The 20,206-nt window shown below is 39.2% G+C and overlaps 1 protein-coding gene across 2 annotated transcripts in view; it reads right to left on the bottom strand.

Annotated features, from left to right (window-relative positions):
* Positions 1-2,122: 2,122 nt before the first annotated feature.
* LOC131239498 (uncharacterized) overlaps positions 2,123-20,206 on the bottom strand; it is a 34,399-nt gene continuing 16,315 nt past the window's right edge. The window contains exons 5-13 of one of the 2 annotated variants that reach the window (XM_058237225.1): positions 19,122-19,235; positions 11,923-11,996; positions 5,977-6,053; positions 4,559-4,642; positions 4,319-4,411; positions 4,118-4,225; positions 3,957-4,031; positions 2,561-3,044; positions 2,123-2,443 (exon numbers count right to left, since the gene is read on the bottom strand). In XM_058237225.1, the coding sequence (XP_058093208.1) occupies positions 2,580-3,044; positions 3,957-4,031; positions 4,118-4,225; positions 4,319-4,411; positions 4,559-4,642; positions 5,977-6,053; positions 11,923-11,996; positions 19,122-19,235 (1,090 nt within the window). In that variant the 3' untranslated portion in view covers positions 2,123-2,443; positions 2,561-2,579. The remainder of the gene's footprint in view (positions 2,444-2,560; positions 3,045-3,956; positions 4,032-4,117; positions 4,226-4,318; positions 4,412-4,558; positions 4,643-5,976; positions 6,054-11,922; positions 11,997-19,121; positions 19,236-20,206) is intronic. The other variant, XM_058237226.1, reaches the window with a different exon arrangement.

Below are 20,206 nucleotides of genomic sequence, written 5' to 3'. Positions count from 1 at the left end.
CAAAAGAACTTGGATCTTGTTCATATCTTCCACGTCGGCATATTTGGGGAAGTAGAATTTGAAATCCTATCTGTATCTCCCATTAATTAGATTTAATAGGTGAGACCAATGCAATAAAATTCCACCGTTTGATTGTGGGACCAGGCTTGGAAAACTATGGCTTGGTTTTGGTGGGTTGAAAATTCTGACTCAACCGATTCAACCTAGTAGATTTGGTGAATTTTGTGGATGAAGAGCCAGCACCCTTATGGGCTGAATTCAGATTGTTTTTAACCTTGATAAAAAACTACAACTAAAAATAGAAATTGGGAAATGTGATGCAAGTCCTATTGTATATTTTAAAAGTATTTATTATAGAATCATTTTATATCTGGAATTGGGATATTCAATTCATTAGGTCATAAGAGTTTCGTCAAACACACCTCTTGGATCCATGACCTGATCAGTGGGTTGCCAGTCTACATTCACATCCATTGACAGCCCACTGCAAGAGAGTTAAATAAACCTTAATGAGAAACAATCTTCATAAAAAGCCAACCTATTTGCATTATCTAGCAAGCTTCATCTTATGAATTGGAACATAGGGATTTAACAGTGTTTCCCAGGAAGATGGGATTTCCAAAATATGTTGTCTTCCACATGTTGAGCTGGTCTGATATTGTGAACGATGGAGAGGAGGGAGCCCCTTTGCTCAAGCTCTTCATACAAAAGATTGCACCGACACAGGGAAAGCCGTCTACCCCTTTCCCCAGAACTGCAGTAATAGTCAGCCGCTGAGATCTCCAAGGGAGAACAAATAACTGCAAGAGCCGGGAACGTCTCACAGGGGGTGATTTGCCAACCCAATTGTTCAACGTTGTCCGTTCCCAAGGGAGAAGACTAAGACTCCATAAACCTGCTTGGCAGTCTTCTCAATGGATTTCCATCGCTGATATACGCGGTATGAATAAGTATTCTTAATTTTCCAGCCCATAGGAGAGGCCTTATTTTTGGCATAGAGAATAAAGCTTCATAGATTGTCTTCTTCCTTCCCGAATTTCTACATCCATTTGCCCAATAATGCTAAATTAACTTCATCCATTTTCTTGATTCCGGCCCCACCATCCAGTTGGAAGGTGCATACCTCACCCCAATTCACAAGATGTAGCTTGCTAGATAAGGCACCACCATAACACCAAAAAAATAATATTAATAAATATTAATAAAAAAAATCTCTTCTCAGTTTGTCAATTCCGTTGATAATTGACTTTGGGCAATGGAAAAGAGACATGAAATGCAACTGAAGGTTGGACAAGGAGGCTTTAATGAGGTTGAATCTCCCCCGTAATTAAAGAAATTTGGATTTCCAAGGAAAATTTCCTCTCCATCATTACCATGAATCTTATCCCAAATGAGTTTCAGAGATTTTCCTATACAGTGGAAGACCCAAATAAGAGGATGGAAAAGAACCCAGCCGACATCCAATTACAAAAGCCATACTGCTTTTTTGAGATTGCACACCATAGAAACATCTGATTTGCTAAAAGTCATAGAGTATCATCTGCAAATAGTTGATGAGTCATATTCTGAGGGACATTTAGGGACCCAGAAACCTTGGAGTAGCCCCACAGACCCTTTGACAACAGCCCACTCAAAGCTTCAACAACCAGAAGAAAAGGAAAGGGAGAAAGGGGGTCACCTTGCCAAATACCCATCGATGCTTTAAAATAATCAAAAGGCAAGCCATTCATCATAATCGATAACCTGGCCAAGGAGATGCAGGAAAGGATCCATGTAACCAAAAAACACGTGGCAAGAAATATCCTATCAACATAATCATAGGCCTTTTCAAGGTCTAGCTTGCAATCAAGCAATCAATTCCTTTCGTTGGAGCTCGATGACAAGAATTCACGCATTCATGTGCAATGAGAGTGCTATCTAGAATCTGACAGCTCTGAAACGGATAAATAGTTCTGTGAAGCACTGCTCTGATTCTTTAGCTTGATAATTTAGCAAGAATCTCATACAATCAGCCCATCAGACTGATTAGTGGAAAATTCCTAAGAGAGACAGCAACTTCAACCTAAAGGATTAAGACTAGGAAAGAATAGCCCAGTTAAGGGGGCAAATAACCAGACCCATAAAATCAGCAATAAAGCAGATAATATCTGGTTTCACCGCATATTTGATGGACAAAGTTGAATTTCATTCATGCGACGCATGCATGCCACTTCTGCCCGGTACCACCATAGGCTTATGGTGGTACCAGTACCACTGGAGCGCGCTTGACAAAACATGATCCAATAAAGCTTGGACTCCGCAGCTTCAAAAATAAAATACCAGCAAATCACAACCAGATGCCTCCACAAAACTGATAACAAAATTTCCCAAAATAAGCAGTTAAACTAATTATCAGCCTGCCCACCATCTTCATTTTTCTACTTTTCAACCATCTTCGAGCCAGCTGAAAATAATATATTAAAAAATTAAAAGAAATGATAATAACAGCTACACCATCACTTTACAAAGCCAGTTTCCATGTCGAAGAAAATAGCATAGAACCAGAAATGTCTCCACATACCTGGTAAGGACAAAGTCAGCTACTTCTTGGAGTTGGCTTTGGCCAGCTTCTTTTTCCTCTTTTTTACAGCCTTGGGGACTTTCGTCTTGCGAGCCTCCCTCTTCTCTTCTTTCACTTTCTTCTTGTTCTCTTTCCGAGCAGCTTTCTTATCAACAGGTGCCTTGGTTTCAGTTTCCGATGCCGATTCATTCCCTTGTGACTCACTCAAGTCCTCTTCATCTGTTTCTGTTTCAGTTCCTGCTCCATCTTCTGCAGGGTTAGTCTGTAAGGCTGGATCGATAGGTGACTCCTCATGGCCAGTTTCTGTCGAATCCTTTTGTTGCTGCTGGGTACTTTCTTTGGGGTTGTCCGGGACCCGTGAAAGAACCTGGGTCATACCCGTAATAGTCTGATAGTAAATGCCCTCCGTGTTTTTGTGGCCTGTGATGCGATCTATGTCCTTCTCATAGTCCTTCACCTCTGTTAATCTCCTTGGAATGAACGACTGAAAGTTGGATTCAAACTTCAAACAGTTACATAGGATGCTTGATGCCAGTCGGAATTTGAATAGAAGATATATTGATAATATCCAATATTTTATACCATCAGTTTGCCTATTTATCAGAGGAATGGAGGAATGCTATATCCAGACACCATTTCTTCAAGCTCCAAACATGAATGCGATGCACATGCCAATGCTGCACTCATGTCCAGAATCCAGGACATTCATCAGATGGTTCCATCATCCCAAAAATCTAGCCGATCAGTCATCAGGTGAGTGACACGTACACATTCAATGTTAAAAGGTTATTGATTCTCTAGCTGTCAATTTATCCGTACATGTGACCACCTGATAAATGAACAAGAATGACTTTTGGGCCAAGGAAAATTCATCTTGGTTGACAAACTATGAACTGCCCAGATCTGGAACACATGCCACGTTCACACATGGGGCATCTGTATTTTGTGCCTGACGATGGGGTGTATGGGAATAACAATATAGTTAAGACAACGGCCTGTGAGAATTTTGGCATTTCTCAATTTGTTGAAGAACATTTTGGAGGAAATGCAAAAAGACAGAACCAACTTTAATAGAACATTGTAGGATATTTGGCTTGGTTTTAATAGAGATGTCACTGGAATTTATGGTGTCACTGGACCAGTAGCTCAGAAATTTTGTCAGATTGTAGCTGGAAAAAGATTCCGGCAGCTATTCTCGGACCCTGATCTGGCTTTTCCTCGCCTCTATTCTTTCTCTCTAAAACCATCCGTTAGAAGCACGATTCAAATAAAGGGATGAGGTGAAAGTCCAAAATGAAGAGATAGTTTGGAAATCACACCAATTATAAAATTCCAATATTTACTGCCACCAATTATACAATTACTTCCAATGCAGCACATGATTTCAGTAACTTGCCTGCACAAATACAGATTCTGCAATTTCGTCCTCTGAGGTTAATATGCTTCCCCTTTCCAAAATCTTTTGTTGAATCTGGAAAATTTTCATTCCTTTGAGACTTTCATAGCTACAAATGACTGACAGAAAAATCTGTAAAAGCGTGAAACAAAGGCACAGACCTTCTCTAAATAGCTGTCCACAGATTCATCAGTAATAGATGGATCAACTATGAAATCGAATAGTTCTCGAACTGTCATAACTGCCACGCCATGTTTTCTAAAGAAATCCTACAGCCAGTACATGCATTCTCACGTTAATTTATTATGATGCATACAGGGTGAAAGTTCTCAACCAGGTCAAAGTTGCCCAAATCAGCTTACAGAAACATGAAGACAATCCTCTCGCAGGAAATCTAATGCATGAGGGTGATCGAGATCCACCGATTGAGAGACATCAATAATGTATAAGTGACCCTGCAAAATGGATGCAAAACCAATTGATGCTGGAGGGTGTTGATTGGAAGTAGATCAAGAAACATGGAAAACTGTGCTAGAATCACAGACGGCTTGATAAAATGGAGTATGCCATCTTGAGTCAAAAGGGTGGCAATGCTTGCTTACCTCAAAATAAAGGATGTTATATTCACTTAGGTCTCCATGCACCAGTTTGCACTTCTGGTATAATGTTCGCATTGCTATGATCATCTATGATGCAAAAATAATAAATGTTAACTCCAGAACAACAGAAATGATAACAACATTAATACTATCAACAGTTAACAGATAAATAACATAATATTCATATCCACCCACCGCCATATACACCATGCCTGTTTTCTATTGACAATAAATGGTGAGAGATTTATTACATATTGTATCATCAAGTCCTTGTTGCTGGCCAAAAATGATGGCATTAATAAGTCCCTCGAAGTAAAAAATAAATAAAGAAAGAAGGAAAAGGATACAACAACAGAAGGAGACAGAATTGGTGTATGTCAAGTGAGCTTCTTGTCACTCCAACCAAAAATAATAATAATAAAAAAAATCAGCAGCCCCATCTTTGTTTATCCAAACACGAAAAATAAAGGCAAAGAAGAGGAAATGCTCCAAAATCTCCCTCAGAACAATGGAAATTCTCCACAGCTCCATGTTTGACCAAGACACCCATCTGATGATATTTGACGACCATAAACCATTTTTTAGAGGCAACTAAGAATTAATTAATGCCTGAAGAAGGAAGAAATGAAAAGACAGACCTCGACCCCCTTACTTCCACCTCATTGAAGGGGACAATTGGATAGGAAAGTCAAGGGTATGAATCTGATTGAAGGAAATAAACACCCCTATTGTCCATTACTGAATCAGATATAGGATTAGACTGAAAACATAGGATTTGATAGGGAAGCTGGGAGGGTGATAAGGTCAAGTTGTTGCTTCATGACATATAGTGACGGGAACATGTGGGATTTCTATAACTGGTTGAAGGATTAAAGAATAGGCAATGATGATCTACCATTCATGACATCTCATGACTGTGACTGGAATATGTAGGACTTCTACAAACAACAACCGGTTGAAGGATTAAAGAATAGGCAATGTTGGTCTTCCTGTATAGACATTTTCATTCCACTTTATAACTGTCACATGTAATTCCGGAAATCAATATTGCTGGGATGGGTGCATAACAAAGTGCAAAATGACCAAGTGTTTTCAGTTCTCCTTCAATATCTACATGATATCAAAGATTGTTGTTCTCTGAAGCTCTCAAAACAAGGTTTGTCAATCCTTTTTTAAACCTTTGGAAGACTAGTAAAACTTCTCTACCAAATTAAGGGAAAATGCAACAAAGATGAGGGAAAGAATCCTAATAAAAAGAGAAGATTTTATAATAACCTCTCTACCTAAGATATCAATGATCTCACTCACCCATCTCCCTACATATTGAGGTTCACAAATTCCTCTCAATCCTTCCATTTTCATCAATCAAGGCGACAACTATATAAGCATTGAACTACTTAAAATATATAATTAGACCACACCTCAACATAACCTTCGCGTAGCTTGTCTTCAGATAAAGCCGCATCCTTAAGACGAGGTGCAGCCCAACCTCCTTTTCCTATTTCACACAAATTACCAACATATATTAATGACATAATCAGTTTCAGCAAACTATTACCTCAGGAATTTCAGCAAAGTATTACATATATAGTTCCAAAAAGACAGATGAAATAAAGATGCCATCAATGAATCAATGAAATCATCATCATCATCAGCCTAACCTTTCTCCCAGAAATTTGGAGCATAGTTACCTGATTAGCAGTTCCAGAAGTTTGGGTTTGAGTTTGCAGATTGCAGTCGATATTTGTTGAAATACCCAAGTTCATTGGGTAGGTTTCAATTCATTGTCATTCAGTTCACAGTTCGAGTTCATCTAGATAGGTGAGCCAGTTTGATGATCTAAGTCGATATAATCTAATGGAGTTTGTTGCGTGACTTGCAGATCTAATTTTAGGATTTTAAAAATTGAATATAAAAGGTGATTAGAATGGTTTTGGGGGACATTAAAGACTGTGTTTTCGTTCTTTTCTTTCTTCTCTTTATCCTTATTTCAGTGAATTGTGCCTATCTATGTCCACCAGTCAGTAGATAGTGCACCTATTAAAATGATGTCCCAAAGACCTCACCGAGTGGATGATAGTGACCAATTATCTATTGCCTTGTTTTTGGTTAATAACAGTAGTTCACAAACATTTTCTATGGATTCGACAGCTACAATCATTTTATGAAAGTCATTTTTTTTAGTGAGGCCCATCCAAGCAGTGGGACATTGGTTATGTGCACATTCATTGGTTGAATTAAAACCCCTCACTAATTTCCAATTCAACAATGAACTGATGACCACAAATTGGATGGTCAGGATAATGGGTGCAACTCGGGCAGGTTGGGGTCAGGCCAAGGGTCAACCCAAGCCTAGCCCGACCTCAAGAGGACCAACCCACAACCCCCGAGGTGCCCAACATGAACCCAACCCAAAGTCCTCTTTGCTAGACCCAGGAAGAGGAGAGAATTTTTCAGCTTTGAGCTCTTGCCCCTGAACCCAAGTTGCAGACTTAATCAGGATCATCTTTTCAGCGTGATTTCCGGGTTATGACCATTTGGAGTTGGACCCATGATTTGAATGGTTTGGATGAGGCTATGTGCATCACGGGAGTACAATGTCTATGTGAATGTGTATAGACTTTCATGCTCTGAAAGGAAGCTTCAAATTCGTATCCGGGTTATTTAACCACCACATTCTAAGTTGTGGTGTCTCATCTATACTATATATGGCATACATATACAGCAATTGGGACCCTCCAAATTATGGATTTGTGGATGGAGCATTGGCTGAAATTTTCATTGATAAAATTATCTTAATATTCTAATTTCTCTCATTAAATTCAGAACAGCGGTCATTTTATTCCAACTAACCACTAGATAGTCATCAACTAAACAGTCAGGAATTAGATTTCATTAGTGTGAGTTTTGGCCTATGTTGCATCCACAACGGGTGCTGCAATTTGGAATGTCTGGATTTTTTATTTTATGCTTATAATCGGTAACACTAAAGATTTTATTATTACCTTTCAAAAAAAAAAAAAAAAAAAAACACCAAAGATTTTACTAGAAGAGGAACAGAAAGACAAGAATGGCTTTGGAAAGAATGGAATAATCATACGTTTTCCAACAGTTCATAGCACGTCTAAGGTGGTGGATGTAATCAAATCTTATGTATCTTAGGCCCTCTCCCTCAAAGATTTTACAGTCTGACCATGTAAACGTGTGGAGAAGAGGAGAGAATTTTTCAGCTTTGAGCTGTTGCCCTTTCCCTTCGGGGGCTTTCTCAAAAAATTGCTTTACCAATCAAAAAAAAAAAGAAAAAGAACGAAAGAAAGAAAAACACAAAAGGCTCAACTCTCCACAAACATAATCAAACAACACGCAGGAAATTTACTAACAAGCACAACATTATCTTCTATCAATCACTTCCAAGTAATTTTTTGTAACACCTCTTTAGCACGTCTGTCAGCCTCTGCATTGGCACTTCTATACACATGAAGGATGAACCTATTTTTCCACTGACATAAATAATCTCCTCAAAAATAAGTGCTAAATGCCAAAGGGTATGTTCATTTTTATCCACTGGATTGCAATTTCTTGAATCCCCATCAAATTGTGATTGCAGACAAATCCCCTTCAATTGTGATTTCAACAGTCCAGATTGATGTGTATATATACCATGTGCACAGGTGAGACCATAAATTTGAAAAAAAAAAAATGGTGGTGAAATATCATTGCAATCTTCTCCATCAAGATAGGAGAAATGTGATGATCTATTAGAGCACAGTGGCTCACACGCATGCACTCAAAAAATGTACATGTGGTGGTACATAAGTTTCTCAAGTTGAACCATCCATAACATAGGGAGTTGGGAACCTATGTAGATACATAATAACTTCTAACTAGTGGCCATTTGTTTGTTGAAATGGACCTTTAGTTATGATACATTTTTGCCATCGAGTAAACATCCACCAATCCAGCATCATCTGTGTGTAATTTTTTGGTTTATGACAGGACCACAATTTACACAATTTGATCCAGATGCATGCCTACTATATAATTTCTTAGTACACATGTATGAACCAGCACACTACCTTAATACCTAAGTTTTTTTTTTCTTTTTTGAAGGTAAAGAATATCTATTAAATAAGGCCAAAGGCAAAGAATACAGCAAAACAAAACAAAAGCAAACGAAAAGAAGTCCCTAATGGGGATCCCAATCCCTTGTAAGGGAAAACAACTTAGATATAGCTACCGAGGGGGGCTGTTAGCATTCCTAAAGCAGCGGTCATTCTGCACTCTCCAAATGGTCCAAAAAACAGCAAGCATCATGAGTTTCCACCTCTTCCTGGTCGTGCCCATCGGCATTCCGTCATGATAGGCTAAGAGAAAACCTTCCATAGAACTGGGCAATGTTTTCAACATCGTTTTCGCGTAAGGTATCGCACTCTTGGGATATGGATACATATCGGTTATTGCATGGGATACATCGGTTGTATCGCGTAATATATCGCTGCTGTTGGGTCACATAGGGAAACATTGAAAAATTGGTCGAATTTTTCAATGGAACTTCAGGGATTGTTAAAACGGACATGAGTACTTAGAAATCAAAATATTACAAAAAAACAAGTGCACATAATAGGTTTCCTTTGTGTAGGGTCATAATGTATGCACTATCTGATTGAATTGATTCAAGTATATTCAAAGTCTATTCATATATCCTTTAAATGTAAGAAGACGTATGTAAACACAAGAAATACATTCAAAAGCAAAAGAAGAATCACTAGATCAGGTTACATACATGTTTGATTTTGTGTTTGGACACAAAAATTGCAACCATTTTGCAAAAAATTGGAAATGTTCAATTTTTCTCAACTTTCCGCAACTTGGGCCATCTCCCCAAAATCTTGAAATCGAAAGCTCCATATCAGATTTGTAAACGTTTGACACTGATTTAACATGATTTACAGCAAAAGAAGAATAGATCGAATTTATTTTTTTTAAAAAATGTTCATCAAATTGAATAGGTGGGATATATCGCACTACCTGTGATGGGGACATCACGCGCACGCGCACACGCACGCCAACCCCCTACGCACGCACGTACGAAGGAGGGCCCCACTATCAATCTGGCTCGATGACGACGTCCAGGGAGGGCCTCCTAGTTAGAAGACGAAGTTTTGGTTCAAGAGAGTGAACCCGATAGCCAAGAAAAGCCCATCATGGGATCTCATGATCGTGGCCCACTAGTTGGATTGATTTCATATTTTAGATTTTTCTTATTTATGTTATTTAGAACATCATGAACGCTTTAGATTTCTTTTATTGGTTTTTATTTTAGTTTACTTCATCGCCAAGTAATAGGTTGCGCACATGGTGCGAGTTTTGGGGTATAAGGTTTTCATATAAATAGGCACCCCTTGTAGTTCTTTTGATTCATTAAAGCTTAATAAAAATTTCTACTTTATTTTTCTGCTCTCTTAGTGAGTTGTGGAAGAATTCAAAAGTGAGTGCGAAGCCCTCTCTTTTCGAAGGGCTAACTACGTGGTGTGAAGCCACATTTAACCACATCCGTCCCTACCCATCCATATATCTCATCTTCATCATCATTATTGCTTTGAATTTCTCAGCCTTTGCAACTATTCATCCCCCTACAGCCAATTTCCATAATCTGGATCTGTAGGAGGGTTGAAACTTCGGCAGAGCACTACGCCTCGACCTTACGTTGGATCATCATCAAACTTGGAGGGATTAGAGGTCTCCCCCTGCCAACTAAGGCCTAGGTGTCACTTTGGAGAGGCAAGCTTCCATCACACGTGCGGTCAGCCCACCCGCGCACGTGCGTCAGCTCCTGGTCACCATATGAGCACTATGCCTCAACCTTACATTGAATCGTCGTCAAACTTGGAAGGATTGTAGGTCTCCCCTGGCCGACTAAGGCCTAGGTGTCACCTTGGGGAGGCGGGCTTCCATCACATGTGCAGCCAGCCAACCCGCGCACGTGTGTCAGCCCCGCGCCACCATCTGCATGCAGGAACTTTCTCCAGGTCAGGTTTTCCTCTTTTCATTCTTATTTCCTAAACTCTAGCCTTAGTTTGCATTAGCCCTAATTTATTTGCCCATTTTTTCACCCCAGGGTTCCTTGAATTGAGATTGAGGAATCCATTGGATTAGGGACTGTTTGCTATGCATGTATGGTAGATTTCTATTTCCCTTTGAGCATCATTTGGTTTATAATTTTTATTGGTCCAGTCTTAGCCTATGTAGGCCTAAACCCGCATAGATTCCCCTTTACTTGAATGTTTGGACTTTTTATGTGGGATATGGAATTTATGCAATTGTTTCTGAATTGGTATGATCTAAGCCTGCATTCTTGCATCTCATACTTAAATTTCATGTCCTGCATCAACCTTTGTGTTTCGTATCACACATGTGGGACACAAGATATATCGTGGGATATATCGGCTGATAGCGTCGATGTTTAAAACATTGGAATGGGGCGTGTCCAAATGAAGACAATAGAATTGGAAAATACTTGACCAAATCTCCTTGGCGAAAGCGCAACGAAGGATTAGTTGATTGACATACTATGCATCTCTTAGGCAAAGGATACAGGCATTGGGAACCAGCACACTACCTTAGTATCGAAGTTTTTTTTTTTTCCTTCCCTCTAATAACAAACGAATTAGAGCTTTTTCTCATATCTTCTTCTCCTAACATCTACACTGCGGCACCACCATTGAGGGTTGCAACAGGCTTGTTGAGCATCTGCAATCTCAGTGTATGTGTATGAACCATTACACTTCCTCAAAGTACCAATTATTATTTTTTCCCTTTAATACCCAACAATTAGGTCTTTTTCTCATATATTCTTCTCCCTATTACATCATCATTGAGGGTTACAGCAGGGTTACAACAACACCCCCCAAGTGAATCTAGTTGATCTTACTTTTGAACCAGATCAAATAAGCCTCGAACTATTTCCCAAATTGGGCTGAACCAGTTTGACCCAAATCCTCAAATCAGGGTGATTCTCAAGCCGCGAATTTGTTCAATTGAACTAGTTCACAATTCAAGAGGGATCTGGGCGAATTGGGTAACTAGGATTTTGACTCAGAGTTGGTTAAATGGTAGATTAGAAAAGTTTTACAATCGGCTGCCCACCAGACATCAACCTTCATTACCTGGCTCTTGGAACTGACTATGGCAGAGGCTGACGTAATGAAGCAACCAAATAGAAGGGAAAATTAATGAAATTCCTTTACCACTCTAAATCCTAGATCTCTATATGGCATACACAATATTCTGAAACATTTCATCAGGTTCCATAATAATGCCTCGCGAGATGACTATAGGAAGCTACGGAAGTGCATGAAACTCATTACCTATAAATTCCATTACCAAGACATGAAGCCTCAATAGAATAGGTGACGGGCACCTGATTCCTGCTGCCTTTATCCTACAGTTCACAACAATAACATTTTGAGGAAACAAAGTCAGACTATATGCCCAACATCTCAATACCTTTAAAAAGACAGCCATGTAAATGTACATATAAGACAACATGATACTGCATTCAGAATCCTCACAGCCGGATACTACATTCAACATCTAAAAATCAAGAAAAATGCTATAAAGAATACCACAAGGATATTAAACATAGAATGTCACTGTTTTCACTGAGAATCAGGATACTGTGGGTATTGATAAAACTTTTGCCTATCTACCATTTGAAAGCCAACTCCAGATTCTCAGGAGAGAGGTAAGATGATGATGACGTAATAGGCACATGGATGACATGAGAGCATCCAAAACAATATCATATGAATTCCCTACTCCAACTTCTAACGGAGATGGCACCTTCCCTTTCATCATTGCATTGAATTTTTTGACCCACTATTGAGTTTGTTCATATTGATGAGCTCCTACTTCTGATTGCTCCTGAGACGGTTGGAAGGAGGTGTGTCACTTCAATATTTTGATTACTTCGTGCACACATTCTCTTGCCATTTAAAGATTGTTGATGGGAATCTAGTGGCATTTTGAAATTCGAATTTTCTATGTCCATTTTGAGATGCAGTAAAATTCTCACTCTCCATTTTTGGATGATGGAAAAAGTGTGCCCACTGAACCTTGGTGAACACTGCCACAAACTTTTCCCACAACTTTTAGAGGGGGTAATCGTAAAACTAGGGACATGCTTTCTTAACAATGGTTTTATAGTTAGGTAATACTCTGATGTGATTCTTTTTACTTAAGAATGAAGGTCTATAGTTAGATAACTACTATAGTGTGATTCTATTTACAAAAGTTGATTAAAAAATAGTAATACTTGTAATCAAGCACATCATGTCAGGAGGTGACAAGGCAGTATTGGGTAGTGAGCTTGGACCGTAAATCAGGTTCCACTAAACAAATCTTCATGAGAACTGCTAAATGCAGCTCTAGTAGCGACTAATGGCTCTTTGAAAGATTGTAATGATGTGGTAAAACCGGTGTTTTAAATAGCTACGCAATGTAGCATGTAGCTTATGCTACATAGCATAGCTTAGCCTAAACGCTACGTAGCTCATGAAAATAGCTTACGTTGCGTTTAGCCTACGCAACATGATTAATTTGCATACGCTACATGCTACATAGACTACGCTACACGCAACATGATTAATTTGCATACGCTACATGCTACATAGACTATGCTACACGCAACATAGCTCACATTGCAAGTTATTTTTCACTATAACATTAAAATCAATAATGTTTTTAATGATTTGTTACATTTTTCTATTTCAATGAAAATTCATTAGGGGCCATTTGGATGGAAGTGAATGGAGGTAAATGGCATTTGAGGTGTGTTTGGATGGACGTAAATGCATGGAAATGAAATGAAATGGAAGTAAATGGGCATGTAAATAAAATCCTCTCTACGAAAGAGGATTTGGAAGTAAATGCGGTGAAATGCCTTTTTGAGCTCTCTTGGAGAGTTGCACGAGTAAACGAAGGTGGCACTAGGCACAAGTCCGCCATACACATGGCCTGTTAATGATACTCCAAAACAATTCAATTACCAGCTACATCACTAAAATCATACCAATAGAATAATCCAAACCGTCCAAAGGTTGGCCATCTAAATGGATGGTTAAAAAGCGTTGGCAAGTTGCTTGTTTGTGATCCTTACATTTGTGGCCCACCCAAGGCTCAACGTTTTCTCATTTTTTGCTAAAGTATATATTTAATGGGCTTATTACAATCATTTTGTTAAATATCACGTATGTACATTAATTTGAGATATTAAAGCTAATTTGGGATATCACATATTTTCCTATGAATATATTAAAAAATTCCAATGCATTCTAATCCCTCCCATTTACTCCCATCCAAACATAATATTTGGATTTCAAATGCATTTAATTTACTCTCATCCAAATACAACTGAGTAAGCCATTTACTCCTAATTCATTTACCACCAATTCCATTTCCCATTTACCTCCATTTACAAACTCCCAATCGAGCCCTTAGTCTTTTCAATGCTTTTAGTGAAATAATGTAAGAAACAGTTTTAAATTAGTTTTGTTGCTCTTTCTTCACCTTTATACTTAATCATTACCCCATTGCTATTACTTTAGGTTACGTTTGGTTGCACCAAATATCATGAAATTTTGTTAAATTTTATTATTAATCATCTAATTTGGTGCAGAATATCATGACCTTGGTGCAACCAAGCGCACCGTTGATTGAAAATCTAGAAGTAGCATGTAGCTTACGCCTCACGCTTAGGCGTGAAGGCTACGCTACAAACTATTCACTATTTAAAACACTGGGTAAATCTGCCATTCTCTGGTATTCAAGACTAATGAACCAAGTGCAAAAGTTTTTCCTCCAGTATTGAGATTTTCTAAATCTTCATTCTAGGAGCATCTAATGGTAGAGATGACTCTTCCACTGCCATTTCTCAGAATCAAGAAGGAATCTGGGGTCAGTAGTTAGCAAATCCAAGGGCCCGTTTGGACGTAACTTCCGCTAAAGGGGTTTCCCGCAAAAGCAAGCGCGTATCGGCTTTGTCAGTCAATTTTCCGATTGGTCAGTAGGCTTTTTAGTGCCTATTTTGTTGACTGGGGGATCAAACAGGTTTTGAAAGTGAATCCAAACACACAACATTAAGGGGTTTGGCTAAAAATGGTGTTTGGCCAATTTTGAGGGTGCAGCCAAATGGGGGGACCTAATATAAGAAGGGAATTTTTTTTGGTGGGTCTTTTTCTTTTTCAACTTGAGGCTGGATCCTCTGCAACTTTTGTAGAAAATAAGCTTATTCTACAACTACGTGAGCCCATATGCCGTTTGTCTGGAATTTTGGAAAGAAAGTGAATAACAGAATATTCAGGGACATCCAGATAACTAGCTCTGCCCTCATTGAAAAAAATCAAAGTTCTATGCTGGAATGTTCGGTTCAGCCTGCAGAATTATTCAGTAGGCCTAGTGCTGTTTTATGGAAGGAACAGTGTAGTTGTGGCCTGTGGGGGGAAGGCCCATTTTGTGGTCTATGGTTAAACATTTCATCTAACCAGTTCTGGCCCAGGTCGCGTTTTAGCATTGTATTTTTGTTTTTCCAGTCTGTACCTATCCTACCGCTTTGCAATTCTTTTTGTTTAATGAAATCATTATTTGCTCAAAAATGAAAAAGAAAAAAAGAAAAAAAGTGTGATCCATTCTGCTCATCATATGAGCCCCCCCTGTTCTCCTTGCAGGCAAATCAGGCAGATCCATAACTCACATGGGCAACATCATGTAATCATGCCCACCTGAGTTTTTAACCCTAAATTTTTAGGTCTCTATTTCATCCTGGTAGGGCACATCTTACGCATGGAACGGATGGAATATGTGAAACATGGTGGGCCCCACACACAATATTGAAGGTTTTAATCGTGAGCGCCCCCATCCCAACAACTCCCTCTGTTGCGACCCTCTTTCATTTTGGATCAGTCTATTTTTATTTTTATTTTATATGGAGTGAACTTGAAGCATCTCACCTCATGGACGGAGTGGATGTGGAACTTATAATTTATATCAAGGTGGGCCCAGACATTTAGTTGTAGAATAAGCTTATTTTACGATAGTTGTGGAGAAACCTACCTGTAAAACTTGATTGTAAAGAGGGAGGTGTGTTTGAAACTGCCTTCGGGAGTTACCAAAAGAGAAACGTTGATACTCTGGCAGATTGTAAAGGATGATATGCAGGCATTTAAAAATTACTTCGAAATTGCATACATTGCATACAAGTGAAACTGTCCAAAATTTGGATACCAGTTTAGATATCATGAACCCAAAATTTTTTTTATAGATATCATGAACCAAAAATTATCCTCATCTCATCATGTGACTGTCAGATTGGTGGCATTTATTGGACGGTTAACAACACAATCTATCTAATGGTCAACAAGAAAAGCAAGGGTTAAGGAATCAACAGTTAGGATTGTTCAATCTCATATTTGGACCTTAGCAACGGTTGATTCTACAGTTTAGTCGGTTTAATTCAAGTTAAAATATCCCACATGTACTGTTTCTAAGTGCCTGCATATCAAGTATCATATGTAGTCGGAGTATCAGATAAATGACCGTTACTGAAATCCACTTGGGGTATGATGTATAGACCTTATGAATTGGAATGTAGAGCCATCCCCAAGTGCTGCATATGGCATGTTTGTTTATCAGCTAGGTCCATCAATAAGTTGGGTCCTATGCTCCTAGCATGGATGACACGTGTATGAAAATTAAACCTATTGGGAATTCCTATCCACCCGATCGGTGGCATTAAATCAATGGGGGAAATTAATATTTAGTGGTCAAAGTAAAGGATAGGATTTTCTGATAAGTGTGACTACGATTTTTAAACATAAACCATTCTTAACATCCCAATAGATTAATGGACTCAAAGGATAGCTCACCTACCATGGGCACTGTGCAATGAAAACATAGGGCGTGTTTGGCCCGTCAAATCCCATGGTAATTCAAGGGATGGGATTACAACTTCCGCATTTAATGCGGACTGTCAGAGAATTGTCTGGGAGTGGTGTAAACAACCAAAATCACCAATGGCGTTTGGATGCACCGATGTTCTACCTGACATCCTTGGTAATACCTGGCATTTGTGTTTGGATTGCATGGTATATGAAAGAATCCCATGGAATTCACGCAACCCACGTTTGGCTCGTCATGTAGTGAATGGATTGTGGGTTTGTGGAACATAAATTCGTATAACAAAACGGGAACGGATTGGCTACTCCCCCTGCCACTAGCCCAGTGGCTGGTGGTCGGTGCTCTGTGGGCCCCACCATGATGTATGTGTTTCATCCATGCCGTTCATACATTTTTACAGATCATTTTAGGGCATGAGACCAAAAATGAGATGTATATAAATCTAAAGTGGACCACACTACAGGAAAACAATAGAGATTGGATATCCACCATTAAAATCCTCCTAAGGCCCATTGTATTGTTTATTTGACATCCAATCCGTTGATTAGGTCTTACTGACCTAGATGAAGGGAAAAACACAAAGATCATCTTGATCCAAAAATTTGATGGCCCCCAAAAAGTTTTTAGTGGTCAATGTTCATTCAACACTGTTTCCTGTAATGTGGTAGACTTGACATTGGGATATGCCTCATTTTTGTTCTCATACCCTAAAATGATCTAGAAAAATATATGGACGGCATGGATGAAACACATACGTCATGGTGGGGCCCACAAAGCACTGACCATCAGCCATTGGCTGGTGGCAGGGAGAGTAGCCAATCTGTTTCCTAACAAAACTGGCCCCGTTTGCAGGCCACGTTTGCAAAAAATCCCCAAATTGGTGGTCTCATGAAGGGGCTTACCTCTTCTCTCCACCCTGTTTCAAAACATGGAGCTCTCTTCTCCCTCTCCACATCCGAAGACGTAGCCACAGGGGTATAAAACGGATCCTGCTTCCCGCCATTTCCGTGGAAACCCGCCAACATCTCCTCTTCAACTGGCTACCATTTCACATCCGGCGGTCTCCGTACGCTAGATCCGCTATCACTGCGGGATGGGCTCGAGGAGTTGTCGAAATACTGCCCATTCCCCAACGCAAGATCATCCAAATCCCTCGCCTCTGACAGTCGGATTCGGAAATGAAAGATGGGAGGGATGAAGGACTTTCCCAAACGTGTTAGGGATGGAAACTGGTAGGATTTTACAATCCTACCCTTCAGATTCCACCCTAACGCACCGACCCAAACTCGCCCTTAGAAATTTGAAGTTCTATATATGTGGAGTTCATGTATTTCAAGAGGCTAACAAAGGTGTCTCTAGGAAAGCCTACTAATTAGCATTCCATTCCCCATGTTTAGTGCTCTCCTCTTCCAACTTGGGGCCTCTCCATTGTAGTTGAGACTTCGCTTTCCCTTGTATATTTCACACTTGCACTACAAATTGTTATTGAATAGAAAAGGGTTCGATGTGCTGATCTAAAAATATGTACACCTACTAACCATCTTCATTTAGTTTCTAGAAGATATGACGGAAGATAAAAAGGAAAGTATACCTGAGTTCATAAAACACCCCTATTCTGGAGAGATCCCAGTCTCAAATGCTGCTGACAAGTACTGATTTTTTGTCTGCCTGAACCAATCTGTAGTACACAACAAAGATAGAGAGAAAAGAATGCACTAGGTCTTCAACGGTTGTGGGAAGATGGAGATTGGTGGAAGTCTTTTGACTTTTTCAAGGGGTAGGTAGGATCCCAACTGCTCTTGTTCTAGGAATGCCCTGCCATTTGGTCCCCATTGTAGGTTCTTAAGGATAACATCCAGGATTAAGTGACTCAACATAGTATAAATTTTATATTATCTTATTTGAATAACTCATGCTTTTCATAGTGCCAGCTGCCTAAACAAACAAGCAATTTATATATTTCAGCTCTTCATGACCTCTGGTATATATGAAGCACTGTGACATTGAACCAAAAACCATGTTGAGCATATGTTTATTGTATGTAATAAAGTTATGATATATGCCGTAGTAACAGTACTTGAAAAGCCAAAATGTGTATCTTTCAGCTGTCCAAGATTGTTTGTACATGGCATCATGACAAAGATCATAAATCACCTTCTGCATACAACCTTTTTTCCAAGTAGAGTTGTGCTCCATAGCATTTCTGTTACTTCTTGCAAGATCAGTACCAAATCAGTTTTATGATCAAGAGAAAAGAAAAGGGCGACCAACAAAAACCCCAACTCGATAATGTCCAAATGAAAACTTCACGGAGTAGATATATGGGACACAGAACCAACAAGGTCACAGAACCAACAAGGTCTTAAGCAAAAAAAACTAAAAGGGACATGAGCTCTATGCCAGAGCAGGGGTGCAGCATGATGGTCAAGTATATTCCCTCTATATCTCTCTTCTACTTAAACTGTCCGGATCACTTATATAATATTCGAGAATACTGATGGTTTGACTGTACTTTCAAAACACTTTCGTCATAACAGAAATAGAAAAAAGGTACATGCATTTGTATAACACAATGCAAGCATGTCCCACCAGTCGGGGACCGATTCATTTTTACCTCAATAGGTTTCTCATTTCTTTCTCTGCCCAAGTCTTTACCATTTTCCTGGGGTTGTGCTTACAGTAGCCATGTCTGAAACGATAATCACCTTGTACATATCGATCTCTGTCCCTGAAGTAGCAGGGAAAGCAAAAGGTTTGCACTCACATGTTAGGCTACATTCATAAGTACATTACATGCAACCTATGGAAACCTAATCCCTAATATCGGAATTGAGATCATACTTAACTAATACACAAATAATGGAGGCTGTAAAACCAAAGGGAAAACTTGAAGATGAAAGGAATAAGAACCACAAGAATATTGAATACAAAGAAATATACACATCCATGATAGGAAATCAAATGTAATAACATGCAAACAGTTTCAGGAATTTTGAACTTCATTCCTCAAGCCGCAGCTTATAATCATGCTCTGGTAAAGAATGCATAAAAAAACAGACAGAAGAACATAAATAGAGATATTGGCAATTAAAACAATAAATACCATAAAAAGAGGGGGAAAAAAGAAGAAGAAGAAGGAAGAAATGCCATTATGAGGCAACCATCGAGAAGAGGAGCACCATGTGACTACTACAATAGAACATTTACATGATAGATTTTTAAAAAGGCTAAAACAAGGATTTTTCAAAAGGCCATGTCTCTGTTGGAGAGGGTGGCGTGCATCAATTCCCTTTGTCCTGTCAGAGAGGCCTTCCCAAATCAGTGTCTGATCACCATCCAATTCTTCTAGACATAGAAGAAATCAACAGGTGTCCTAAACCATTCAGGTTCGAGCTCACTTGGCTCGAACTGGATGGATTCTGCAATCTTGTTTCTGACTGGTGGAGGTCTTTCAAAATGGTGGGAAGGGCGGGTTTTGTCCTTTTCAAAAAATTGAAGCGGCTAAAGTCCAAGATTTCGGCTTGCAAAAAGTTATTTGACCTTAAAGAGCAGGAGTTGGATATTCTGCTCAGTGGCATTCAAGAGTTGCAGATCAAAGAGGAATCTGGCTTGCTCTCAGAGGAGGATTCTTCCCTAAAAGATAAGTTATCTGCTACTGATTATCACGCTAGATTATTGGAGGAAGAAATCAAATGGGGC

The sequence above is a fragment of the Magnolia sinica genome, chromosome 3, assembly GCF_029962835.1.
Source record: "Magnolia sinica isolate HGM2019 chromosome 3, MsV1, whole genome shotgun sequence".
NCBI classification, from domain to species: Eukaryota; Viridiplantae; Streptophyta; class Magnoliopsida; order Magnoliales; family Magnoliaceae; genus Magnolia; species Magnolia sinica.
This window is presented reverse-complemented; position numbering and strand designations above follow the sequence as displayed.